At 40.9% G+C, this 25,193-nt stretch overlaps 2 protein-coding genes across 2 annotated transcripts in view; both read right to left on the bottom strand.

The window, feature by feature from the left end:
• The window catches only part of stard9 (StAR-related lipid transfer (START) domain containing 9), a 43,431-nt gene extending 31,534 nt beyond the window's left edge, over positions 1–11,897 (bottom strand). The window contains exons 1-3 of the mRNA XM_065966552.1: positions 11,654–11,897; positions 7,787–7,856; positions 4,735–4,851 (exon numbers count right to left, since the gene is read on the bottom strand). Coding sequence (XP_065822624.1) covers positions 4,735–4,851; positions 7,787–7,856; positions 11,654–11,700 — 234 coding nt within the window. The 5' untranslated portion in view covers positions 11,701–11,897. The remainder of the gene's footprint in view (positions 1–4,734; positions 4,852–7,786; positions 7,857–11,653) is intronic.
• A 939-nt stretch (positions 11,898–12,836) lies between these two features.
• Positions 12,837–24,474, bottom strand: cdan1 (codanin 1). Its single transcript, XM_020627918.3, has 28 exons — positions 24,336–24,474; positions 23,124–23,857; positions 22,814–23,014; positions 22,335–22,525; positions 22,080–22,196; positions 21,913–21,991; positions 21,635–21,755; positions 20,940–21,049; positions 20,713–20,802; positions 20,516–20,591; positions 20,118–20,323; positions 19,761–19,893; positions 19,405–19,548; positions 19,023–19,189; positions 18,435–18,516; positions 18,217–18,306; positions 18,080–18,134; positions 17,771–17,907; positions 17,576–17,679; positions 17,061–17,210; positions 16,789–16,852; positions 16,580–16,658; positions 15,445–15,659; positions 15,192–15,299; positions 15,027–15,090; positions 14,649–14,860; positions 13,860–13,967; positions 12,837–13,719 (listed from the first exon to the last, which is right to left on the bottom strand). Exons 1-28 carry the CDS (start codon positions 24,411–24,413, stop codon positions 13,597–13,599), a joined length of 4,038 nt encoding a protein of 1,345 aa, XP_020483574.2. The 5' UTR covers positions 24,414–24,474; the 3' UTR covers positions 12,837–13,596.
• Between the last annotated feature and the right edge of the window lie 719 nt (positions 24,475–25,193).

Here is a 25,193-nt window from a genome sequence, read left to right as displayed (position 1 = left end):
AAATGAAGATGGGGGCGCTTTGGCAGTGCTGTCCCCTTTTCGGTATACGCTCTTCTAGCAGCTGACCCTGGGGCAAAGGCTAGGCCTTAAACAAATAAATAAAACCATATCTGGAGAGAGTTTGGGGATTTAGTGCCCCTCCCCTGATCCTTGTTAAAGGGGCCAAAGCACAACACTGGCGAACTGAGCTGCATGTTACACTTTTTACAGCAAGCTACAATGACTTCTCCAGCCTGCAGACAGATAGGAGCCTTGTGTGAAATCCATAGGGTACAGTGGTAGAGTATAGGTTCTTTTACTCGCTGGAGAATACATTTGGACAATATTAATACAGAATGACACACGTTACTACCATTCTTTGTGTTTTCTATCATCTAATTAGAGAATCCCTATTTTCCTGCTGGCCATGTGTTAAAACTCAGACGAATTCAGATGTTGTAAGAAGCATGCGAGTTGTGATTACTTGTTTTGTTAATGGCCTATAATTCTCCTCCAACTGTCAATTGGTTTCAAAACGCAGGGAGGACTTACATCTGCAGAAGATATATAAAAGAAATCCTTTAAAAATTCTGCTTATGGATGTGCACCACATTGACATTGTTTGGCTACAAGTCAGAAAGGCATGTAGCTGTGAGTGGGTAAAATAAAAGTTTTAAAATAGGGTATATTTAAAAATGCCCAAATGAATAGACATCCTTTTAAAAAAACAAGGATGTACAGTATATTGTAGTTTATTGCAGATATGCAGTAAAAGCTGATTCTTTGCAAAAGACATTACTTCCCTGCTTCTTCTCCTTCTATAGACATTCTGCTCTTAAAGAGACAATACAAACAGAGGGATTAAACTTAATATAAATATTACTTTTTTTAAAAAGTCAATGTGTTACCATTTAGCATTGGTTGAGGTATTAATAATGTCTGACTCATGTCTAATAGTCACCAGATATTGAGAGAGATCATGGGCAACACCTGTATTCTATTACATGCTTTATCTTAATGATAACATAAGAACACAAACCAGAAAGGTCGGTTCTTATCATTGATTGCAAAGAAAACATACACCCCATCTTGAATAACTTCATGAAGTACATTTATCATGTTTGTATTAAAGTTATATTCCTCCATGTTTAAACTCAACTCAACTAAAATAGTTATGTTTTAACTTTGTTTTGATAGTTTTTTTTACAGAAAATGAATAACTGAGAAAATAACTGGAAGATAATGCTAAACATTTCTATGAAATAAATTAGCAGAAAAGTGTCCGCTAAGGTACCTGGATCCGAATCAATCAGTCAATTCATGAAAGATCAAACTTTAGGAACTACATTGCTAAATGACAGCGTGCAGTTTGATCACACTCAGCACCTTTAGTCATGCACTTCTATTTAAGTACTTTCAGTTCCTCTTGTTTCTGCTCCTCTTATCCCTTCCCTTCACTGATAGCAAGCAGCATGTCTGTATATAAATCACAGGTGCTCTTCTAGTTTCCATATGGCGTAGATCTCATGTTGCTTTGTTGACAGCATGTGGTGTATTTAGTGTCCTGTTTGGAAGTTAATTCATTCCAGGCTGAACTCAACTCAACTGGAGAGGGGGGGGGGGGGGGGGGGGGGGGGTTGAAATTCTCACGTGTGTGTATGTGTGGAGGATTCTTCTCATACAGAGAAGCTATTCTTTCCCAGCCTGTCTGCAGCACCACTGACACACAGACCTAGAAACACTGAACTCATAATCTACATCCACACACAGAGTAGAAGAAGAGGAGGAGAAAGAGGACTACGACGACGACGAGGAGGAGGAGGAGGAGGAGGAGGAGAGGGAAAAACCCCGGCAAGTCGACCCCTTTTGGCAATAAAAAACAGCATTGTGCTCGGAGACGAATGCTCTTCAGTGACGTCTTTGGCCTGAAATTTAACTGCGAAAAACGACTTAGTGAGGCAGCTGTGCGTTTGGCAGGCGAGAGCTGGGGGCTGCAGAGGGACAGTGGACCCCCTGCCCAATTCCCCTCCTGTCCACCCCTCCTCCTCCTCTTCTTCCCCAGGAATTCACATCCCAACTCTCTCCTTGTCTCCAACAGCTTCTCTCGCCTGTTCTTCTTTTTCACTTTCCCTCCCCGTGTTTCTTATCATCAGAAGCAATAAAAGTGAATGGTTTGTGTTGATAAATAGTGGGAAAAGCTATTAATTTGTTCAATATCTAGGCACAAAACAAAGGCAGCATTTAGACAAATAGTCCCTTGGCCCGCCTGCATTAACTCAGCAGCTGGATCTCATTATGGAATATTGTTCTCTTTCAAAAACCGTATTCTTCCCACCTGATGGAGTCATTCTCCTGCCTCTCTGCTCAACCTTATTTCATAAACCGGTTCAAAGACAAAACCTGAAAAAGCGAGTGCAACATCCAGTAAAATAAACTGGGGAACCCTAACATACAGTTTCCACGTTTTGTATAGGGGCTGAAACCCCCCCACATGAATCTAGTGTAAACTAGTAGAGAAGCATGATTATGTGGTACAGTGCTGAGGTGGGGAGGATGGAGGCACAGAGGCTGGGTGTCCTGGTCTCTGAGGGGCACTGGGTGTGGTGGGATAGTACTGGACTGGAAAAAAGCAGGAGCTGGGGGATCCCCCTTTTCCTTGTTTCCTTCCACTACAGACTTAGACTGTCTCATGGGGATATACAGTGCAAGACAAATTCAGAGTTAATCCCTCCTCCGGAAAAAAAAAAAGCTGCTAAAATAAATGTTTCAAATCATGAGAAAATCCAGCACTGGTAAAAACAGCATCAACTCATTAATGTGTTACCAATATGTGGCAGGATACAAGGTGGCATTAAGTGAAATGAGGCGGCACAACAATGAGGTTTAAAAACGGAAATTTGGAACTGACGACTTAGTCAGACTCTTAGCTGTCCTTACAAGCATTTTGTCTGATAAAATACTTTAGAGTGGATCTTGAATTATTGGAGTCCACCTGCCATCAATCTGCATAGCTGACCAACAAAACAAACAATGTCTTCTCTGCTTCTCATGTCAGGAACTGGGATTTTTAAAAACTAGCAAAAAAAAAAAAAGAGATCTCAATCTGTGATGTGATCAGTAAGCGGCTGATGTGGTCATCTACAAGCTTCTTTGTTTCAGACGCAATTCTCTGGATTCTGGGGCAGGAAAAGAGGTCAGATTTAAATCCAGAGGCTCTGTCCTTCGCTGGTGTCCTTTCGCCCACCACAGAGGAATGTCTTGTAGCACTAAGGCTGCTGTGACTGGGCACAATTCTGCTGAGGAAAGTGTCAGAGCCAGAGAGAAAAGAAAAAGAAAAAAAAGAAAGAGGAAGAAGTGTTGTGTTGTCTGTTGCTCTGCTCAGTGTGTAGGCCGCCGTTACAGCCGCGTCTTTCTCAAACACATACAAAGGCTGCTCTGACAAGAGGAGAAACAGGCAGTGAGGGAGTGGCAGAGGGGGGAGCCCCATTGGGTTAAGAGGAGTAAAAAGTTACTGAAAAAACTAAGGTTGCATCTATTGTTGAGAATCATGAAAACTCAATGGAATTAATAATTCTAGCAAAAAAAAAAACACATCTAGAAACATAAATCTAAATGAAAAGGTTTTTGAGAGACTTCCTGCAACACAATTGTGCACCAATTGTGTTGCAGATCTGGAATAGGTTTCAGGTTCCAGCAACACCCTCCAATCAAAGCAATACAACAGTATCTAATCGCCCAATCAAAGCAGGGGCATGAAAAGCGAGCCGACTTTAGCCATGCCATGTTTGAGGCAACGAGACTTCTGGGTAACAGATGGAGCTGATACCATATCCCTCGAGTGGCCATCTGTGTAGAAACATACAGCGCCACACAGCACACACGCCCCTCTTGTTGTGGTTAGTCTACAAGGACACACCATTTCCTCTGGGCTCTTTCTTTGGTGCAGTATTTTTGTTTCCCCAGTTGTCACACAAGCCTGGGTCAGCACGCATTTGGTCTCAAAGCATGTTTAAAACAGGAAGAGAAAACCTGCAAAAATGGTTTTATGTCAAAAAAGATACCTTGAGGACATAAACACTTTCTGTCGTAATTCTGTCTGCAATACCCCATCGTTTAAAACAACATAGAGTTTATATAAACAGAAAGAATGTGGATTTTTCTTTGTTCTTGTTCTCTTTTTCTTATCTAGTCTTGTGTACATCTGTGAGGGAATCACTCAAAGCTCTCCTTATTCTGGCACAGTTCCCCTCGGATTAGCACAAGTTTGAGCCACAGCAGCAACATCAGAGAAAAAGTAGCTTACTGTCTAAAAACTTGATGTACACTGTGACATCACATGGCATATTAATGGTAAAAAAATTATGGGAATGTTGTTATAATTCAGTGAGAAAGCCAAATTAAAAAGCCTCATTGGAATACTGGTTTTAAAAAAAAAAAGGAAATTCTAGATCATGTAAACACTGTTCATTGAGGGGGTTAGGTCAATCATGTCAGACATGAATTCTGAAGAATTTTGAGGTACGGCGATCTTGTGTTCTTTGTCAGAATATCTGTGAAATGGATGATAATTTTTTTCTCTTCTGTATGAACTTTGTTAAATCTATTAGAGGAGCTGGTCTTGCTGTTTGTCTTTGTTTGTTTTGTTATAAGTAAGTGTGTATGACTGTATGTGTGTTGGACCCCAAAAGAAGAATAGCCAATGCGTATGCTGGTACTAATGGGGATCCTAATTAAAGAAAAAGTAAAGGTCAGTACCTCCTCCTGCGAGGCATAGTGAGGGTCTTCAGGGTCCACTGACCAGTAGCAGTAATCGAAACAGAACTCCAGAAGCTTCTCCCTTGAATCCACAGCACCATCTGTACGTCCTTCCAACTTCAGGGAGGAAAACCAGAGGAGAAAAGCACGGAACAGTTATTTGTTATCATCCATTTTTTTCATTTGATAAATAAACTAGAGTGAAGGCGAGAAAGAGAACATTTCTTCTGATACATAACAAGACAAATTCAATACAAAATACATGCCAAACAACGTATAATGAAAAGCAGCTGTCAACAAAATAGGGGGTGATATAATAAAGCCAGGTACTTTAGCTTTTGTTTATGAGACTGCTGTGGTGTGAAATTGCAAGCAAGCTGTTTCCATTCATTAGCGATGCATTCACTGCTCCTCCAATCCTTTAGTCGCCTCACTGCATCAACACTGAACACTTTTCTGCTTACAGCGAGTGAATCCTGAACAGCAGCATTGGAACTTGTCCAGGCACAACAATTGTACTGGTAAACAGTAAATAAGCTTGACATCTCTTCTAAATCACTGCATTCAAACTACACAGCTCAGTAGTTCTCATTGACACGACCCAACTTTAAGGGCATAGATGTGTCCTGATACTTTAGTTACCTTCAACGTGTGACAAAGACATGCAATGTTTTTAGTGTTGTGTCAGATGTACCGACTTTACCTTAAAACACCAAACTCGAAAATCATGTATTTTCACTGCAATAAATCTTAGCTCTATTGAGGTTATTGAGGGTTTTTTCTTTCTTTCAATTGAGTACTTTAATTAGCAACTGCGACTGATTTCCAAAGAATGTTTTGCTCAGTGATTGTTGATAGAGCTAGGTAATATATTATTAAAATGTCAGTGTTGTAACTTAAGTTGATATTGCCTTGGATTTAGGTCATCATGAATTCTGAAACATAATTCATGCAACAGTCACAAATGATGGATTTAATGGGCTGTTGTAGTGAGGTTTAAAAAAGAAAATGATGGTTGAAAAATGATCTGTGCAAAATAGTTCCCCACTGAAAACTTGGAACATCTTCAATTATTAGTAATGCACACCTTTAGTTTTGATGAACCTGTTTTATGTGTAAATAATCAAACTTTGTTTATCATTATTGAGTTATATTGCTTGTGGAACATCATTAACAAGTATTGTATCCCAAAAGCAATTTCCTCTCATAAAATAGTGAGTGACACAAATCCTGATCTAAATTTCGTTTTTGTGCGTTTGTTTATTCTACGATCAGACTCAATTGTATCTATGCCGCAAAGTTTTTGAGATGACATCAGGGTATCATGTTGGAGAGTGATGGTTCAGTTGCAATAACAGCGTCACTGGAGCTGGTTGTTGTAAATGCCCAGCTCAAGGACATTTCAGTGACTGACACATGCCAACGAGAGAGCTTTGAGAAGGGTACTTAAGCCACTGTAACAATCGGTTATTTATCCAAGTGATGAAGCAAACATCAGTGCAAAAAGCCTTTCCATGCTCTGAATGAGGTGATGGGCAATGCTAAGCTCAGGGTATCAATTTTGTTCACAGCAATTGGTTTGCCTGAAAGCATGAGCGTTTAACCCTTCAGCCCACTTTGGATGTCCAACAATGGGCCTTAAAGTGGAAGGGCTTAGCCAAACCTAACAGCAGCCAACAGAGATCCAATCGCTGATAAAACTGACTGGTTTCAAAACTTCAGACTTTTTCTTTTTTTCAACCTGTTTAATTTAGTTCAGTCGTTTTTTTTTCTTTTATAGCTACCGCTTCCTGCTGTTTGTTAAGTTAGCCTCGTGTTTATTGTCCTTTAAAATCCATCCTCATTTCTTTCTGTCTCAGATCCTCCAAAAACTGTCCCACTTTCCATAAATAATCATTCCCAGGAGACCAACTGCAGCATGGAGTCTTGATCCTTTTCCATGCAGAGGGAGGCCATATGTGGTTTGTCTCTGTCACATTATTTGTAACAGATTCTCTCCTCCCCCACCAGACTTCTTTCTGATACGTCAGAATCGAAAAATCCAACAGTAAACAGGGCAGGGCGATTCTTTAACTGCCAATTTGATCAATATTTACAAGATCCAGATTTACCTGAGTTTGGGTGTGGTTATACCAAAATGTGAAGTTTGCAGCAATGAATCCGAAGCTGAATTACTTTAGATTCTTGTATATTTGGATTAGCTGTAAACATTTGAGATGAACTTGTTGATGAATCAATTCTAAAGTATTTCTCATCTACGAGCTACACCCATCAAATACACAGTACAATACAACAATACAAGTTTCATCATATCAGTATGAGCTGCTGCAAACATTCACAAGCAGAACATAGCGTCACATGCTCTAAACTGAAACAGTAGAAACAGCCCCAGCCTGCCTGGAAGGCGATGATGGAGCTCAACCAATCACAGAAGTTTTCAACGCCATCTGACACAGCAGGTTAGTGAAAGTGTCGGCTTACACGGTAATTATTCCCAAATGTGCAGAACCTTATGGAAACTAATAAGTGAAACTAAAAACAAACCAAAAACTCTTCTTCTCAGTTAACATTTGAAAACTTTCTGCTTGCCTTGCAATCAGGACTGTTATCAAAACAACCTAAGACCAGACTCCCTGTTAAAAACACCTCATTTAACACATGTTTGTGTTCTGTATTTTATTTGCTTTAGTTTTTATTTGGGAGGATTCTCCATCAAAGAAGTTCTTCAAGAAGCTCAATCTCTTTTATTGTCTGACGTTAACTGCAGCTGTGTTGCAGTTCATTAGTGTGACGAGTATCAGTGCACATGTTTGACAGGAAGGGTCTCTCAATCTGTGTATATATGTGTGTGTGTGTGTGAGCTCAACACATATAATAAAGAACAGTGACATCACAAAGTAAAAGGCTGTGCCAAAGCTGTAAACATCCTGTCGCTGTGATAAATAGCCTCTACTCCCAATTCCCCGAGTCCTACCAGCAACAATCACACACAAACGATTTAATTCTGGATATAACTCTGCATGATGTTGTTGTTTATTTCAGTCACACTCACCTTTACATTTCGAATCTTCACAAACTTGTCCTCCACCTGTACTGCTAGCCTTCCTGCATCCGCACTCTCCCTGTGAGCAGAAAGAGAATGATTCCTTCAATTCAGATTCAGATTCTATTTTTTTCCCCACAAGGGGACGATGGTTTTGCAGCAGGAGCACACAGAAGACAACATAAACAACAGCTTCAACTTAATACTCGTATGAACATTAAAATGTGTCAAATGATGAACAGATGTAAGCAACTCAAACAGAATTGATCAGCGTTCACAACAGATGTGAACCAGACAGAGATTTAACAAAAGTTTCACTTTGGATTCAGCTTAATGGGTTTAAAGTTCTCTTTTGGCTGATGCGGATCTAATTGAAAGGGTGTCCAGATACATTTGAACCAGTTCCACTTGACTTGAGGCCATCACATGACAGCTAACACAATGAATCGGATTGTGAGTGTGTGCCTGAAAGAGAGCCATGAAATTGCCACTAGTTTCAGATTCAAATGAAAACAGACCCCCAGAAACCCCAGAGGCTTCCTCTGATGAGGCAGTCTGGGTTGTCTCCACACGGGCACGCACAAGTCTTGTGCTGTGCGACTGTGCGTGAGTTAGTGGGAACCAGTGGATGTCCTCGCATGTGTGTAAAACAAGGTCAACTCAGCTATTCGAGCTCCAGCAGCTGGACCAAGCACCATCTGATGCAACACATGCGAAACTGGAGGCAATCACAACACAGAGCTGAAAGTTTTTCGATCTCCAGGAGCGATAATGACGATGAATACTGCCGCAGCCAGCTTCTCGCTGTGCCTCCGAGGTGGGCTGGGTGGAGGGGGGGGGGGGCAGACCAGGAGGCTGTTGTAATCGTCAGCTCTCTCTGTGCTTCAGCAGGCGGGACTGATTTTGCCAACCCCAGCAGCGGCCCAACCCAAAACCACTAACCTTCAATCTCAGGCCCAAACTAGCATGAAGGAGAGGAGGTCTGAGGCAGGAAAATAGTACGCCTCGTAAAAAGAAGTGTTTTGATACAAACCTAAGACGAGCAATTACACAATTGGGCTGGCACACTTTTTGCACTGCAGGAGGCTGCTTTCATTCTAATGGGGAATTAAGCCTATTGGTCGGCTAAAAACAATTGGTAGCACACTTACATCCCAAACCTAATGAGGAATGCAGCTAACTAGGCTGGTGTTAATGTTATCTCTGTCCCATAGCACGCTCTTATTCATAAGGAAGGAAATACAACCTTCACTTAAAAAAAAGAAACAGAGAAGAGCAGAGGACAGTTAGAGTGTCAGAGCCTGAAATCAGGAAGCTCAGATTTGCATTACAGTGAACATTATGTATAAAAAATTCTTTTGTAATGCAAAATACCAGGAAGGACTGGCTAAAAGAATCATTGTTCAGCCCTGCATAGCCTGAATAATGCTTTGTTATGGTATTGTAGCAGCCTTTAGAATAAGTTCCCCCACAATCCATCCGTTCCTGCAGGAGTTGAAAATAATGCAATGTACTACTATAGAACTGTTTTGTACTTTATCCTAAGATCCTGAAGAGCTGTTATTTTATTTAACATGTTGGAGCAATCCACCTGTTAGTGTAAAGGGAGAGCAAAGCTACTTTACAACCTCCTTGTGTTACTTTGCTACTTAAACAGCAGACTTCACTGCACTGTAAAAACAAGGGCAAAAAATATATTTTCCATAAAGGCCTCTCACTTAACAAAGCAAACGGCTTTACAATAATAAGTCGACGAGGACTGATTTCTGTTTAATCTGAGAGTGCTGCTGACAGAGTTGATTATTTGTTCAACAGAAAACAAAGGCTCGAAGTCCTGAAGAGTTCAGTTGACCTAATCTTCTTTCCATTATTTCCATGTTGTGAAATTAACCTCTTAAACCCAACATCATCTGAGCATAATTAACTACTTAGTATGCACAGGAAAACTTGGTCAAAGGTTAATTAAGATTAAAGTGGTGACCCCAAATGCTCCAAAGATATTAATACATATTGGAGGAAATATGCAGACAGTGGTCTACATAACATTTACATATGACATGTTTTGTTACATGAGGACAAAACTCCTGTAAACATTTATAAACACAAACATTGTGTTTAACAAAAGGTTAAACAATTTGATACACAATATACTGCATATGATACTGTATGAGATTGTGGAATTTGATGATTGAAGGTGAGAATTATTAATTAAGTGTAAATAAATAACAATTTGTTATTACAATTTCCCTGCACAAAAGATAATATTATCAGGTGCTTTGTTTTGTTTGTTTACCTGGACAACAGTCAAAGATATTGATTTTTACTGTTACATAAAAAGAGAAAGCAGCTAATCATAAATATCAGAGAAGCAGGATATATGACTCAATCAGTTTATCAATGATAGAAATAGTGAAAGATCTATTAACAGATGAGTTTGTGTCAACTTTCATTTAGGCTCCAACATGTTTTTTCAACCTTTGAGCTAATAAAGTGGTACAATAAAAGAAAACTGAACGCTAATGGGTGGACATTGTCAAGCTTCTTAAATGACCTTTACTGATTCATACAGAAGATGATTAGGGACAAATATTTGAAATATATAATGTTAAGAGGGAGAAGATTGTTTTACCCATTATGCACTTCAAGGAAAGAGTTGAGAAAAAAAAAAAATTCAATTACAAAAATTAAATTGAAATGTTGAGAATAAAGTTGAAACATGATTTCGAGAATAAGGTTGAAATTTGAATAAAGTTGAAATGTTGAGAATATAGATGAAACATGAATTCAAGAATAAGGTTGAAATGTTGAGAATAAAGTTGAAATGTTGAGAATAAAGTTGAAATGTTGAGAATAAAGTTGAATAAAGTTAAAATGTTGAGAATAAAGTTGAAATGTTGAGAATAAAGTTGAATAAAGTTAAAATGTTGAGAATAAAGTTGAATAAAGTTGAAATGTTGAGAATAAAGTTGAATAAAGTCGAAATGTTGAGAATAAAGTTGAAATGTTGAGAATATAGATGAAACATCAATTTCAAAATAAGGTTGAAATGTTGAGAATAAAGTTGAAATGTTGAGAATAAAGTTGAAATGTTGAGAATAAAGTTGAATAAATTTGAAATGTTGAGAATAAAGTTGAAATGTTGAGAATAAAGTTGAATAAATTTGAAATGTTGAGAATACCGTTGATTGATTCAGTGAAGAAAGTTGTAATGTCGGCAATGAGGTTGGAAAAACATGAAATCTACACTAATTATTTTCAACATTTCAATTTTTTTCTCAAACTGCATCATGACAAAACATCGTCCTCCTCATTATTTAATTCTAATGCCTGGCCCTAATCCTCCTCCGTAGATTCATCCCAGGCCACCACTCACACACAAAGTGGCAGAAATCTGTTTTGGAAACATCACAATTAAATTCTAATTATAGTCACACCCAGTTTGCCCATGCTGATTGACTTTGTGGAAAGATAAATAGCAGCTGCTTTAATCTAACTCAGCTACAATTTTTGTACATTACTCAGCACAGCACACACACACACACACACAGTTGTTCTGCACACAAGGCTGTTAGTGAGACAACACAGCTGACAGCCACAGTTGTCATTATTCCCCATGTGCACCACTGCACATAGAGGTTTTCTAAGAAGCTAAACAGCCAGTTTAGCTTCACGTTCAACCTGCCATAACGCAAAAATAAAAAAAACGCGCCATTAGATAAAAGTAAACATGTCATGTGTAGTAATAAAAACAAACAAAGCAACAGCCAGAGGACAATGGCAGAGAACAGCGGAAACATAACGTGAGATATGAAGGCAGTTTCTAATTTATTAAACCATTTATTTAGCCTTATATTAGTTAGCAGTGTATGAACTTACCTTGCATTAGGAGGGCGAACACGAACGGCAACTTTAACGTTTGCCATGATGCCTTCACGGTGATTTCTACACTTCACTCATCGGTTTACCAACTCTGAGCTGCTGTGGAATAACTTATCGTTGTCCCGTGAATGCATTTTGAGTCTTCTTTCGGGTTTATTCCGATTATTTAGGGCTGAATGAAACGCTTTAGCCATCCGCTGTCCGAGTCATCTCTGTCGGGCATCGGTCGAGGGTTCAACCGCCCGCCGCCGAGTCTCTTACAAAAAAAAGTCTCATCTGAAGTGAAACTTCCTGTTGGACAGAAAAGGGAGGAGAGGGAGGGGCGATGCTCCTGGAGACTCCTCCTACTTTACCATATTTACATCTTTTTTTTTTTTTTTTTTGCATGTCTGTTATTATTCAAATCCCCACCAATGGTTTTAAAAATGAAACTTAGGGATTGTACTTGATTTAATTGATTGGTAATTATCTGATTTGCGGAGGTTTTTTTTGTGTGTGAAAATGTAGATCTTCACGGGCTGTGAGAAAATAACAGAAGATATTATGAATCTTAAAAATCCTATCCTGCAAAATCAATAATCGATTAGTTGCCATCTGTTATGATTATCTTTTTTTTTTTTTACAAAAGACGAATTTGGGGAGTTTTTCAGGAAATTAATCACATTTCTTGATTTCAGCTTTTTTTTTTTAAGCCTATTTTCTGGTTTCTTTTCTCAGTTAATGGTAAATGGTAAATGGACTTGAGCTTATATAGCTCCAACTACTCAAAGCGCTTTTACACCACGTCACACCCACCCATTCACACACTGATGGTAGTGATGATTGCTATGTAGTATCATCCATCAGAAGTAACTAATCCCATTCATACACCACCACCGAAGCAGCGGGAGCAATGCAGGGTTAAGTGTCTTGCCCAAGGACATATCGGACATTTGGCCAGCTGGGGATCGAGCCCTTGACCTTCTGGTTGAGAGGCGACGACTCTGCCAATTGAGCCACAGCCGCCCCACTATGGTAATAACTTGACTACTTAGGATTTTGGACATTAAATGCACTTTGCTTGGACTTCACGAAGCACGGATCAAAAGTTTAAACCATTTTTGACTATTTACAAGTCATGTAACCGAACAAGAAAACAATTAAAGATTATAAATTAAAACAAGAATCGTAAGCTACAAAATCAGAGCAGGTTACATCTTTATTGTTCAATTTATTTTACGGCAACATAAAAAATATTTCAGGTTTAAAAGCAGCAGGAGATACAACAGTCGTTCAACATGAACAAAAACAAATCACAAACGCGGTTTGGCATTCATGAAATAAACATGCAATCACTAGTAGTTGCGGTCAAAGGCAATGTGTGAAAGTGCTGTACTAAAATGAAGACATTAATTCTCCACAGAGTGTCTTTAAAATCAACATTTTAAGTCTCGATAGATTGAACTATGGCTTGTAAAGAGATACCTTACATGTGAAAATTGAGAAAATAATTGTATGTCTAATTGCCTAGAGCTAAAATTATTAAGTGCTAGACAGAAACACATACAGTGCATATTCTGATGTTCATCCTTCATATGTCAATGCTAATTCCTTGTTAAAGTCTAGACCTTTTGATCTACTAATACTTCCATCAGACTGAACAGATTCAAAGTTCAACATGTATAAAGTTTGAGATGTTGTGGACCCTTGTTCTTTCTGACTGGCAGGGCTTCACTGCGTTTCACACTGACACCTTACCAAAGAGGGATTCATAAAAGGCTGCTGTCACTGCACCGTGGAGCAGCTTGGATGTGCTGTGCGGTAGAAACTCAGAAAATGATCAGGAAATTGGCACAAAAACGTTCTCTCTTTCTTGAGGGACAACACTGACAGAAGTGACATGAAACACTGAGGCGCTCGGAGAAAAGATGCTGTGGGTTTCACTGGACGTATTACTGTAGTCATGTAGCGCCCTCTACTGTCTGTTGTGACACCTTCAGCATGTCCAGATGGCTTTGCAGCTCAGCCAGAGGCGACTGAGGCTTAATACTCTGTGACTGCAGCTGAAAATTTTCTATTAGCTCCTGAAATGACACAAAAACGAGAGAACAAAGTCAGGAGGAGGCAGATAGAGGAGAAGAAGTCAAAAGAGGTCAGATCACTGCTGAAAGAAAAACCACTTCAAAGGGAATATGTGATAACAAGAAAGAAGTGAGAAGCTCACCGCGGGCAAGGCCAAGTTTGTTAGTTTCTTCCAATGAGATACGACCTCTTCCTGGCTCAGGACCCCTCTTTCAACCAGCTGTCTGACCAGGAACAGGTAGTTGTTCCACTACAAGGACAAAGACATACAGTACGAATGGTTAAGAATGTACAGAGGCATGATCCATCAGGGAAATAAGCAGTCGAAGAAAAGCTTAAAATGTAACTCACAAATCAATCAATGGATTAGTTTTGTAGAAATAAACCACACAGAATTATTTACAACAAATGATGTGGAGAATTAGAGCATGCTGGTGGTTGGATGGTTCATTAAAGACCATGAACCTTTGCTTAATGCTTTTCTGTATGTCTCTTTACTACCAGATGTCCAACAAGTGCAAAAAAGCTGGTAAGTTCCTCTTATATAGAATCTATATTATCTGCAATACACTTAAAAGCTCCTTTTGGGATCGTAACACAGGTAAATGTAAAGATTCAGGAGAAACACACTGAATTAAAGACAGTGAGACCTGCTAAAACTAAAAATGATCCTGTTTTAATCATGCTAAACGTCTGAGAAATTGCATTCAAGTGTCATATTTTAAGCTTTGTATTTAAAACAAGGATTGATTTCCATGTTTTGAGCAAACATTCCAAGCCTGTTACTTTAAAGCATTGATCTACAATCTTACAAGGATTTAAGGGGGCATAAATATTAAATTCAATGAGGGGGAATACCATGTAAATGTAAATAGAATAAGTCAAAGTATTGAAACTTTGGTTCAAGTCACAGAAGATCTGGGAGACACACCTCAGTGTCGCTGGCCTTCAGCACAGCAGCGACAGTGAGCGGGGTGAAGAGAAGGTGGAGGGGGGCGGAGGAGCAGCACGCTCCTTCCCACAGCTCAGCAAGCTGCTCCAGCAGTGCTCTGACTGGAGGCTCTGACCCGGAACCAGGACCCACAACAACCCCGTCACCTTCGTCGCAGACTGGCGGAGGTAGCACTGGAAGCTCTGCAGACACTGAGCAAGTACACACACAACTTACAGCTCTTACTACACACAGACTTGAAGTTGCCTCCTTAGTTTCACAGCTCATGAAGCAATTTACAGTTTACACACTACATGCAATAAAGACATAGTATCCCTTTAATTAAGAGTCTATCATTCATGGCACAAATTCTCTTACCCAGTTTGCAGGCTAGTAGGACAGTTGTGTTCACCAGCATCTGCTCTGGCACTGCAGTTGAAAACTAAATGAAGAGAAAACAGTGTTGTGAGTATCAGCAAACTCAGTAAATCCATCCATCCAAACACTATGAAGTGTTACTCTGCACTTGTGTGTCTCATGTACCTTCCTGCAGGCAAGTGTTTCTCCCACTCTCTGTAGCAGCGTTATGATCTGAGAGCCAGTCGGCAGCTCCTCGTCAGTCCTGGGGCCGACTGCAACACTTAACAACTCCTACATTGAGTTAAAGCAGACATCACACATGAGAGTGAGAACTTTGGCTTATTATTACTTGTTTTTCCTGAATAACATCATTTTGAAGTTCTACGCAGTTCCCCTCCAAGTATTTCTAATATAACGTCTTCTCGTGCATACAAACCTTCATTTCTATGAGGACGTCAGAGGGCAGTGAAGCCCGGTGGGTGCAGTCTGGAGGGCAGGATGTCACTCTCTCGCTTCCTTGTTTCCTCTTGGGAGTAGTCGACTGCTCCTGAGTGACCAGCTCGACCACATCACTTGACTCTGGAGCCGCCGGGATTCCAATCGCCTTCATCACACGATCGTACCTGCTCTTCCACTCTCGTCTAATCAGGGCTGACGGCAAAAACAGAGAAAAAGGTTCAATCACAGCACTGAGTTGGTTTTGTTACAATGGCAAAGATGTTCTGTTACATGATGTGGGCAGCTCAGAGCACTTAAAGGTTCAATTCTTTAGAGAATTTCACCACTGATTTGTATGTTTTTATACATTTATGATGCAGACTATTTTGATTCTAACATGAAGTTACATGAGTCAATCAGTCCAGATTAACCGATCCAGGAAAATCCCAAAATTATAAACAAATAAATATAATATTTTTTCATATTAATGAATACGTTTTTTTCTTTTCAATGTCTGCAACAGTACACAAAAATTGTCTTTTTAAATAGTCGATTTTTTGGGAGCTGATATCAATATAACTTATTTTGCTTAAAGGCACAGTATGTAGATTCCACCACCAGGGGGCTCTCAATCAATACGTCAAAAGATGGCGTTGAGGCTGGCGGGGAATCATGGGAGTTTTCTGTGCTACTCCACGACAGCAGCAAATACAGCAACACTACAGGAGCGCTCAGTAGCTGTTCCCGCTTTAAGTAGTGGTCTTTGACGTAACATCCAGTGTTTCCACGGCAACGATAAATATGTTGCGGCTGCCACGATAAGATGCGTCCAGTTACAACTATAAAATTACGGATTTCTCTGGCTTTGATAACTGTTGGAAATATTTGAGTGAATGTAAGTACTCAACAAAAAAAATAAATATATATATATCATAGGTTAAGTCATTTTTATTAATTTAGATATTTTAATGTAAAAATTTGAATTTGAACATATTGTACGTTTAAGGGGCTTATGATATCTTCTTACATAGAGGCAGGCCCTCTGAATTAAACAATATCAAAAGCTTGTATCAACAAATATTCTACTGTGTCCAAGGAACAGAACCAAAGGCATGGTGCATTCATGGCACTACCTGTGATGTTGGCTGAGAGCCAGCTGCAGGCTTTTTCCGTTGCAAGACGTTTGGTGATGTTTTCAGATGTGGTCAAGACCTGCAGAGAGGTAGTGAGTACAAAACACTGAATTAAAGCCTTTTCTCTTTCCTGCTTAATAAAACATGTAGAAATGAAGTGTTTAATTACATTTTTTGTTTTTAAATGACATGATTTTTGCAGAACTTACAGACAATGAGGTCTCATCGGGGAGCAGAATTCGTATGGCTTCAGGACTTTTCTCATCGCAAAATCTGGAAAGTCACATAAAAAAATAGATTACCATAAAGAAGAGAGTACAACGCAGAGGAGAAATAATGATGGTGTTAACGCAAAAAGTGAATCGACCATTAAAATAATCCTCGAATCAATCAATTAGCAACTCTTTTCTCATGCATGCACATAGGCTCTTAGTGGAAGTATCCTGTTAAATCTACAGACTTGTAAAAGAAGCTGTGGTACCTGGTGGCTTTAGCCAGCGCCTCCAGCCCAGCGACACACAGTTGAGCACAGATGGAATCATTCAGTTTAGAAGGAATTGAGTTTGGTGACTCCAGTCCACCTTTCAGCATCTTTTCCCCTCGCTCCACCAGCTCGCTCACTAACGTTGCCCTGTGGAGTAATCAAACAGAGATAGAAACACATTAATGGACACACACATATAACAAATATATCATGTACTATTCTGTTTGTATTATGTTCAAAAAATAAGGTTTGATACAGGCACTGAAAAAATACAACTAAACGTTGTGTTGAATTCTCTCCTGCCGCTGATAAATCTGGACTGTTGAACAGTCACTAGCCTTTTAGGAAGGCAACCAACCAAAGCAGCAGGTTTATTGCCTCCTATTCTGAAAGTCTTTTTCAATTCTAAAACCTAATTCTGCTGAAGGTTAAAGAAATGTGATGGACACGGTCAATTTGAAATATTTTACGGGCTTATGTGCACTCCTCAGACTCAGCTTTGAGATACTAACTTCATGTGCTTGACGGCGTTGGATCCAACTCTCTCTGCCACAAACTCCACGGTGCGCCGCAGCGACGGGGGCTGGTTGTGGAAGAAGGCTTGCTCGAGGTCCACCTGTCACATTTAAGAAATTGGTTGGAAACATTTGCACACGGGTAACTCTGTGACGTCACGCTATATTCCACTTGATCCCCTTCAGACTCACCTGTAGTTTCTGCTGCGACCTGTTGGCGATGGGCGCGTCCTTGAGCTCAGCAGAAGTCGGTGTGATCTTGCGAATGATTCCTCCGCTTTTGGCCGTGTTTCCAGACACAAAGGCAGCGAGAAGCTTACGGAACTCACCTGGACGGATAAAAAGCCAGCTCAGCCTCAACAAGTAAATGGTACTTAGCGGCAATCTGCTTAAAAGCCTTTTAACTTTCCTACAGTCACTACAGAATTAGAAAATAAACGTTAATAATGAATTATGTGCCAATATTCCGAGAGAGAAATGAAAAGATGTTTTTCCCCTCACCAAGAAATGGACAGCATGTATAGAGAAGCTGCTGATCCACCAGAGGAATGCAGTCCTGCAACAAACCAAGAGATAGCTCAGTATCGAAAGAAGAGCACTGGTGGACATAAAGATACCTGAATGAATATCCCACTCACAAGTCCTGTAGCACTCGTGATGCTCTCCTCCAGCTTTGCCACCTCAGTGAAATCGTTGGTGAAGAAAATGTCTTCGGGAATCACTGGGATCTGCACAAGGTCAATGAATACTACTGTCAGACAAAAGTAAAGTGAGCTCTGGATGATTTTTTGATGACTTATTTATATGCCATTTTACAGAAAGAATAATAAATCATATCGGCATTGTTGCGTCTCACCTGGAAAAGCCAACCCAACACAGACACCATAAGCAGCTTGTTCAGGTAACACACTTCTCCACATCTGTCCAGCAGCATTCTCCTGCAAGAGCAAAGAAGTTATATTTCATAAGTCATGAGAAGAAGTTTTTTTTTTTTCTAGAAGGGAGCATGAGAAAAATAAAAACTTTGTGTGTCTAAGATTCTTTGAATACATTTTCTATGCTTCTTTTGGCTTGATTTTTTTTTTCTTTCCACCTTTGCGTCTTGGATTTTGTTTCCTGGTCAGATTCAATTGTATGTGCAAAAGTTCCCAGCCAATAAAGCCGATTCTGATTCAGATATTTGGTTGTTGTATCATTTGCTGAAGTTATTATTAATATTTAGATGGTTTATCGGGTTATTGATTAATATGTGATTCTATCAAAGCTGATCGTTATTTTCATACTTGGAGGTGAACAAAGACAAGCTCAGGTGTTTCTTATAGTATGTTTATGTGACGCTGCTATTTCTTGATTATGGGGCAGCTGTGGCTCAGTTGGTCCATTAACCCTTTGATAAAAAGTACTTACTTTGTATTCTAGTAAGTATGCAGAAATGTAAACATACCTGTACAGCAGAAGCAGTGTGCCCAGTACAGTTCTATAGCAGAGCAGCAGAGGACCAATGAAGTCCAGCATGGAGAGGAACTCCACCAGCCAGGGCACTGTCAGGATGGTGCGCCTCCTCTTCATACTGTTGCTCAGCACAGCGCACACATCCAGCACGGGAGCACTCTGAGGGAACGAAGAGAGAAATGTCTATTGAGGAAATGAAATGTGAGTTTGGAAATTAAACCTGATTAAACCTGTTTCCTTGATGAGATATATATGGAGGAAAGTGATCTTCTAGGGTGAGATTTTTTTCCTGCTTTACTTTAAATAGGCCATGCGAGTAATTACTCTCATTAAATTATTGATACACATTCTTCTTCTTCTTCTGTTCCTCTCACCTTGCTGCGCAGCTCTATAGCGGTCTTCTGTATTTCCCTGGATGGTCGCTCAGCTGTTTGGTAAGGTAGAAAAGTTATGAATCCAAGAAACTTGGCAAGAAGACGAGCGTGAAGCAGCACTGAGGTGAACCGCTGCTTCTCATCCTGTTGAGGTGGATAGAAAAGAGAGAATAAGTTTTAAATAATCCTCATATTACATATATATTATGTCTTCTCTGAATCGGGCCTGTTTGTCATTTCATTATCTATGTGTTATAATTCTCCTTAGGAAAAGAATTATTTAAAAAAATGGTTGTAAAACTAACTTGATTCAAACATATTAAACAAGATCTCTGTGTTTGACTGTGAGAGCATACCTGCTGCTCCATGTCCCCCTCTGCCTCCTCCTCGCCCTCCCCGATGGAAGCTTTAGGGCTCAGGATGGACACCTCATCCAGCTGGAGGAGCTGCTGACACAGACTGTCCTGCAAGTGCTGGTTCAGCTGACAGCTGGAGTGCAATATATAAGACGTTAGTTCACAGAAAGACCACAGACACTGCAGCTTTTAGCTTTGACCAATTTGTTTGGGAAAAGGTAGAAGAAAAAACATCTGCTAATTTAATGCACCACTAGCTAAGAAAGTTAAATTCTGGCCTGTCAGGTTAGTTATCACTGAAACTATGTGTACGTGTTGGGTTTATATAGTATAAATATGTGTTACTGTATGTCTCACCAGCTGGCTGTCTGCAGGAAATCCCTGAAGAACTCCTGGTGACCAGGGAAGGATGGAGGAGGGCAGGGACCCGCGACTCCATGAGGCTGAATGAGACGCTCTTCAAGACGCTTGAGACGGCCCAGGCTGTCAGCTCCCAGCATGCCCAGCAGGTCAGCATCAGGGGTATCTCCAGGAGAGCTGTTCACCCGAGGGCCTTTACACATCTAAAAGAAAAAGGCAGTTTCATTGTACAACATGTGAGCAGCATGTACCACCACAATATGTGTTAAGAATGAGACATGTGGAGAGAAAGCATCTCAACCAAAGTAATTGAGGCTGATAGATTTTCATGCGACATGACACAAAATATCATTGATGATTGATTGTTTAAGTGTGAATAAGATATCGTAGGGTACCTGAACAAGCTGCCTGAGGAAGAGACGGGAAAAGTGGGAATGGTTTCCTGCAGAGGTCAGTTGACTCATAATTCCTCTAAAAAAATTTTTTTTAAAAAGGAAGAAAAAAAATCAATAAATGGCACAGAGACAAAGTATTAGCTCATTTCTACACTTGGTGCATACGTTTCAAACATTTAAGTAATAACTGTACCAACCTTATCCGACTCCCGAGCACAGAGTCAAAGTTCCAGCCCGGCTCCTTGTGGAAGTCCTCCCATTCTCGCAACACCTCGTAAAAAATATCTCTGAGAAGGCGACAAACACATCCAGTGCAGAGGTGTTACTGATAACAGAGACGGACTGTACAGTAGCAGGTTCTTTAAGAAGTTAGCCTGATGTTTCAAACAATCTGTTAACATCTAAATAACACTGGACGACATACCTCTGTTTTTTAAAGGTGTGGAAGGCCTTGTCACTACCGAAGTTGGAGCGGTTGTCAGTGGCGGGTTGGAACGAGACCGAGTGAATGAAAGTGGAAACTGAAGGAGAGAGCTGGAACACACGAGGAGAAACAAACACATTTAAAAAAAAAAAAAAAGTAATCCACAACACTTTTAATTAGAGAAGAAGTGAAGAGATTATGAACATTTAACAATGAACTAAAAAAGGAATACTGATAAAGGAAGTGGCCTCTTTAATTAATTAATTAAGCTGCAAAACAATACTGTTTTCAATATTGTTTGATTATTTTATCAACAAATCCATTTATATTTTGGTCTACAAAGCAACAAACCCCCCCCCCCCCCCGCCCAAAAAAAATGATTGTAAAGCTCTTGAATAAGTATTGAAAAAGTTGCTCAGTATCGGGTTTTGAAAACAAGAAAACAAACAACAACAAAATTGATGTTTGGTATTTTTGACTTGAAAAATGTAGCTGCAATTGTTCTTCCATTATCAACAGAGTTGCAGATTTATTCTATTTCACTAAAAGTGTCAAGTAATAGACTCTGAACATTAATTTAAACAATGGAATAAAAGTACATGTAATATATAAAACAGGGATTCTGGGACCAATTTCTAATTATATTCCATAAGACTGAGTATTCATAGCTTTGCAATAAAGACAATGTGACTTACTTTGGCTGTGCTTCTGTCCTGGGCCTGAGTCAGACGGTCCCTGAGATCCGGAGAAAAAGCTGCCACCCGTTCGTTCTCTGCCAGCAGACGCAGGGTGCACTTGTCCAAATGAGCTACCAACCTGCCAAGAATAGAGGGTCAGACTCAGGGACATGGAGTCACTTCTGAGAGACTAGAGGACCTTGGTGTCACAAGCAACTGTTTGCCAGAATATTTGCATGTTGGTAAAGAGGAAAATATTTAGAAAAAACATGACGTAAGCTTTAAAAAATACTCACTGAAACTGATTCTCCAGTACCATCACCGCAAAATACACACAGTTGTGTACCTGTCTCAGGTAACATCTCTCCAGGATATCTAAGAATGTGAAAAAGGGTCATACAAATCATACAAAGTTTAAAAATATATTTTATGTGACAGTACTTAAGCCTAATGTAGTACATACCTGAATTCCCTGCGCACAAACTTCCCTGTTCTTCATCATCATGACTGTGAGGAGACTGAGACGTGAGCAACTGCACCACAAAGAAAAGCTCCAGGAAAATGTTTGGCACGAGGTTTTCTGTAAGACGTGAAAACACAAACAAACTCTCTCAATAAATCTCTTTAATTATCTTAATAAACGACACGTCCACAAATCCGTCCATTTTCCGCCAGCTTCCGTTCAATGGCACATTGACTCCACCTTGTGGTCACTCACCAGAGATGCAGGTACAGTACAGCTCGGCCAGGATCTCCAGTTCCATCGAGAAGGTGACTTTGGAAGGTTGAGGACACGGTGTTTGCAGATCTGGTGTAACTTTAGATCCTGTCCTGAGCCCTGACTTGGTCGGGGTGCACGGGTCTAAAGAGGTCGTCAGTGGAGAGCCGACCTGCTGGGCACGCTTTGTCCTGAGAGGGGAGATTTGTGGATGTGAAACAGTGCAGGTAAACTGAGTGGAAGAGCAATTCTTGCAAGGGATACAAACACAACAGAAGCGAATATTAAAAATGATTATATTAAAGTTAAATGTAGAAATCTGTAACAATTTAATCAAATATTGATAAAGAGAGCTCTCCATTCTCTAACGTGGAATGGCAAGCAGTAGAATGAATGTAGCCTTGGCCACGTCAAAGGGTTCAGTGAAACAGTCATCATTTGTGTCAGAATAAGTGGAATCCTTTTGTGCATTCACGTACTTCTCCCTCTTCAGAAGCTCCCTTTCTTCATGCAGGCTAAGAGGACTGCCCACTGCCACGGACCCCTCAAGTGCCTCCACAACTAATGGCGGTGTAGAAGGTTTACTAAATGGCGTGGAGGTGAAGCAGGTTTTCGGTTTTGAGTGCGGCCGCTCAGCACTGACTGGTGTCGGGTTTATTCTTCTGGATGGTTTAGGCGCCCTGAAAGAGACCGGGAACTGTCAGACAAAACAAAGCACACACAAAAAAAAAAAAAGAAAAAAAAAATCAAAGATGGAAGGATTGTTGACTTTTGTTCAGCTGTACTCACGCCGATGCAATGGGTGACGCCCCGACAGGAGGGAAGTCCTCCAAGTTGCTGAAGTTGAGCTGCCCCACGGATGGAGGGGACACCTGCTGGCTTGTCCTGCCGTGCCCTCCTCCTCCTAAGCTTCCGCCTCGACCCGACCTCCTTACCCCACTCTCCCAGCGTCCTGTGTCATCACCGTGATGTGCCCCCCGCCCTGCTCCATGTTTCCCTTGTCCCACTATTGCCGTGCTGCCGCCGCCGCCGCCACTCCTCCTGCGGCCCTTTTGAGACTGGAAGTTCGGGCTGGGCTGGTGCTCAGGAGGAGACACCATGTAGTCCCCGAGACTGATTCTATTGCTGTGGCGGCGCTCGTTGCCCGACGGCCTGGAGGCGGGGCTCCAAGCCGCGGTGAAAGAAGGGCTGCTGAAGGCGCTGACCCCACTCAGACAGTGTGACCCGGACTGTCCAGCGTCCGGCTCATTTCCAGGTGACACCGAGGAGGCGGGCGAAAACAGCTGGACCCGGCTGGCACTCCGAGAACCGGCTCCGCCACCGGCAGATCTGTAACCCCTTCTGTCGCTGAAGCCCTGCGTCTGTGCAGCGGGTCTCGGGCGGCTGGGGGTCTTGGCGGGCGTGGCAGGGCCATGAGTGAGCGCCTGGCTGCTCTGCTCCCTCAGGAAGTTTAACAGAAAGGGGACAAATTCTTGTTTGTGAACCGTCACGACAGGTTCACTGAATGCCAGGCTGTCATCTTCCTGTTGAAAGAGAGATATTAGAGAACTGGGACGTGCACATTTATAACACTGAGTGCCACTGACGATCATCCCTTTTATCCATGAAAGACCCAAGGTAGAGATTTACCAGGGTAATGAATATTGTTCTTTACAGCTTCAAGACATTACAGCTGATACAGCCACATGTACACACGTTAGCTGTTTATGCGCTGATATATAACTGTTAAACTGCCTGTTCATTTATAAATACTAATGACAGATATATGATACATCATAAACTGCTTTAATTAACCCATGTCACCCTGACTGTGTGAAAGTTGACAACAGCCTCAAATCCATCCCATACGGGCTACAGCTAGCCTAGCTCACTAGCGCTGCAGCTAAAAGTTTTGTTTACAAACAGTTTCCAGCTTTGTCATCTCAAGAAACAGATCGTATGAGCACGGGCTTTTTTCCAATATGGTCCACCCATGTGGCTCTTTGACATCCCGGAACCAACCTTTTGATTTATTAGCCAGGCCAAGACGGTTTTAATGTCCGCTTTCTTCGACAGGATGGATTCCAAAAGAGCCGCCATTCTGCTGAGGCGCTGCGCGGCTAGAGGACTGAGGGGAAAGGGGGCGGGGTCAGCGGCTACGCAGCCACGTACGCGTACTGCGTATGACGTACTCCAACTAAGCTGCTCTGCTGTCGAGCTGTCTGTCACAGCAGTGGCGGTTCTAGACCACTTTCACTGAGGGGTGCCAAACTGGGACCAGTTGTTTTGGCAGAGGTGGAAGATTAAACCCAGGTCAAAAATAGACAAAGATGATCGCTTTTAAATATATATATATATAATATGCCAAATAATAGCGCACATCATAAAATAACATGATTTATATTTGTTTTAGTCACAGAATTGAATACTAGATTGTGAGTCCAGTTGTTGAGTCAAATACTGTGTATGTGTTTTGATAGGGGCTCTTCCTTTTGGAGGGGTGGCCACAGGAGGGGGGGGGGGGGCAAGCTCAGTGTTACAGGGGCACTGGCCCCTGTTGGCCCCTGCCTAGAACCGGCCATGCGTCTGTGCTTTACAGTTACTGCGTTAAACTTGAGTGTTTCTAATCGATGTATGTCATGGAAGCGCTTATTAAGCTGTAAATCACAAAATTACCTGTGTTTCCTTAAAGCTCTTGTGACGAGGTTTTTCCTTTTTATGAACTTAATATTTACAGTCTACGTTCGTGCCTCTTTCAGGGGTCTTTCACGATATTATGAGGGTGTTATAGGCAGGTATCTTCTCCAGGGCCCTTCTCACATATTTTATCATTGTGGGCAATTTTTGCACAAGAGTTCTGTTAACTCTGTCCTCTTTTCT

Source organism: Labrus bergylta, chromosome 18 (genome assembly GCF_963930695.1).
Source record: "Labrus bergylta chromosome 18, fLabBer1.1, whole genome shotgun sequence".
NCBI lineage: Eukaryota > Metazoa > Chordata > Actinopteri > Labriformes > Labridae > Labrus > Labrus bergylta.
The sequence above is the reverse complement of the archived record's forward strand: the minus strand, read 5'-3'. Positions and strand labels throughout refer to the sequence as shown.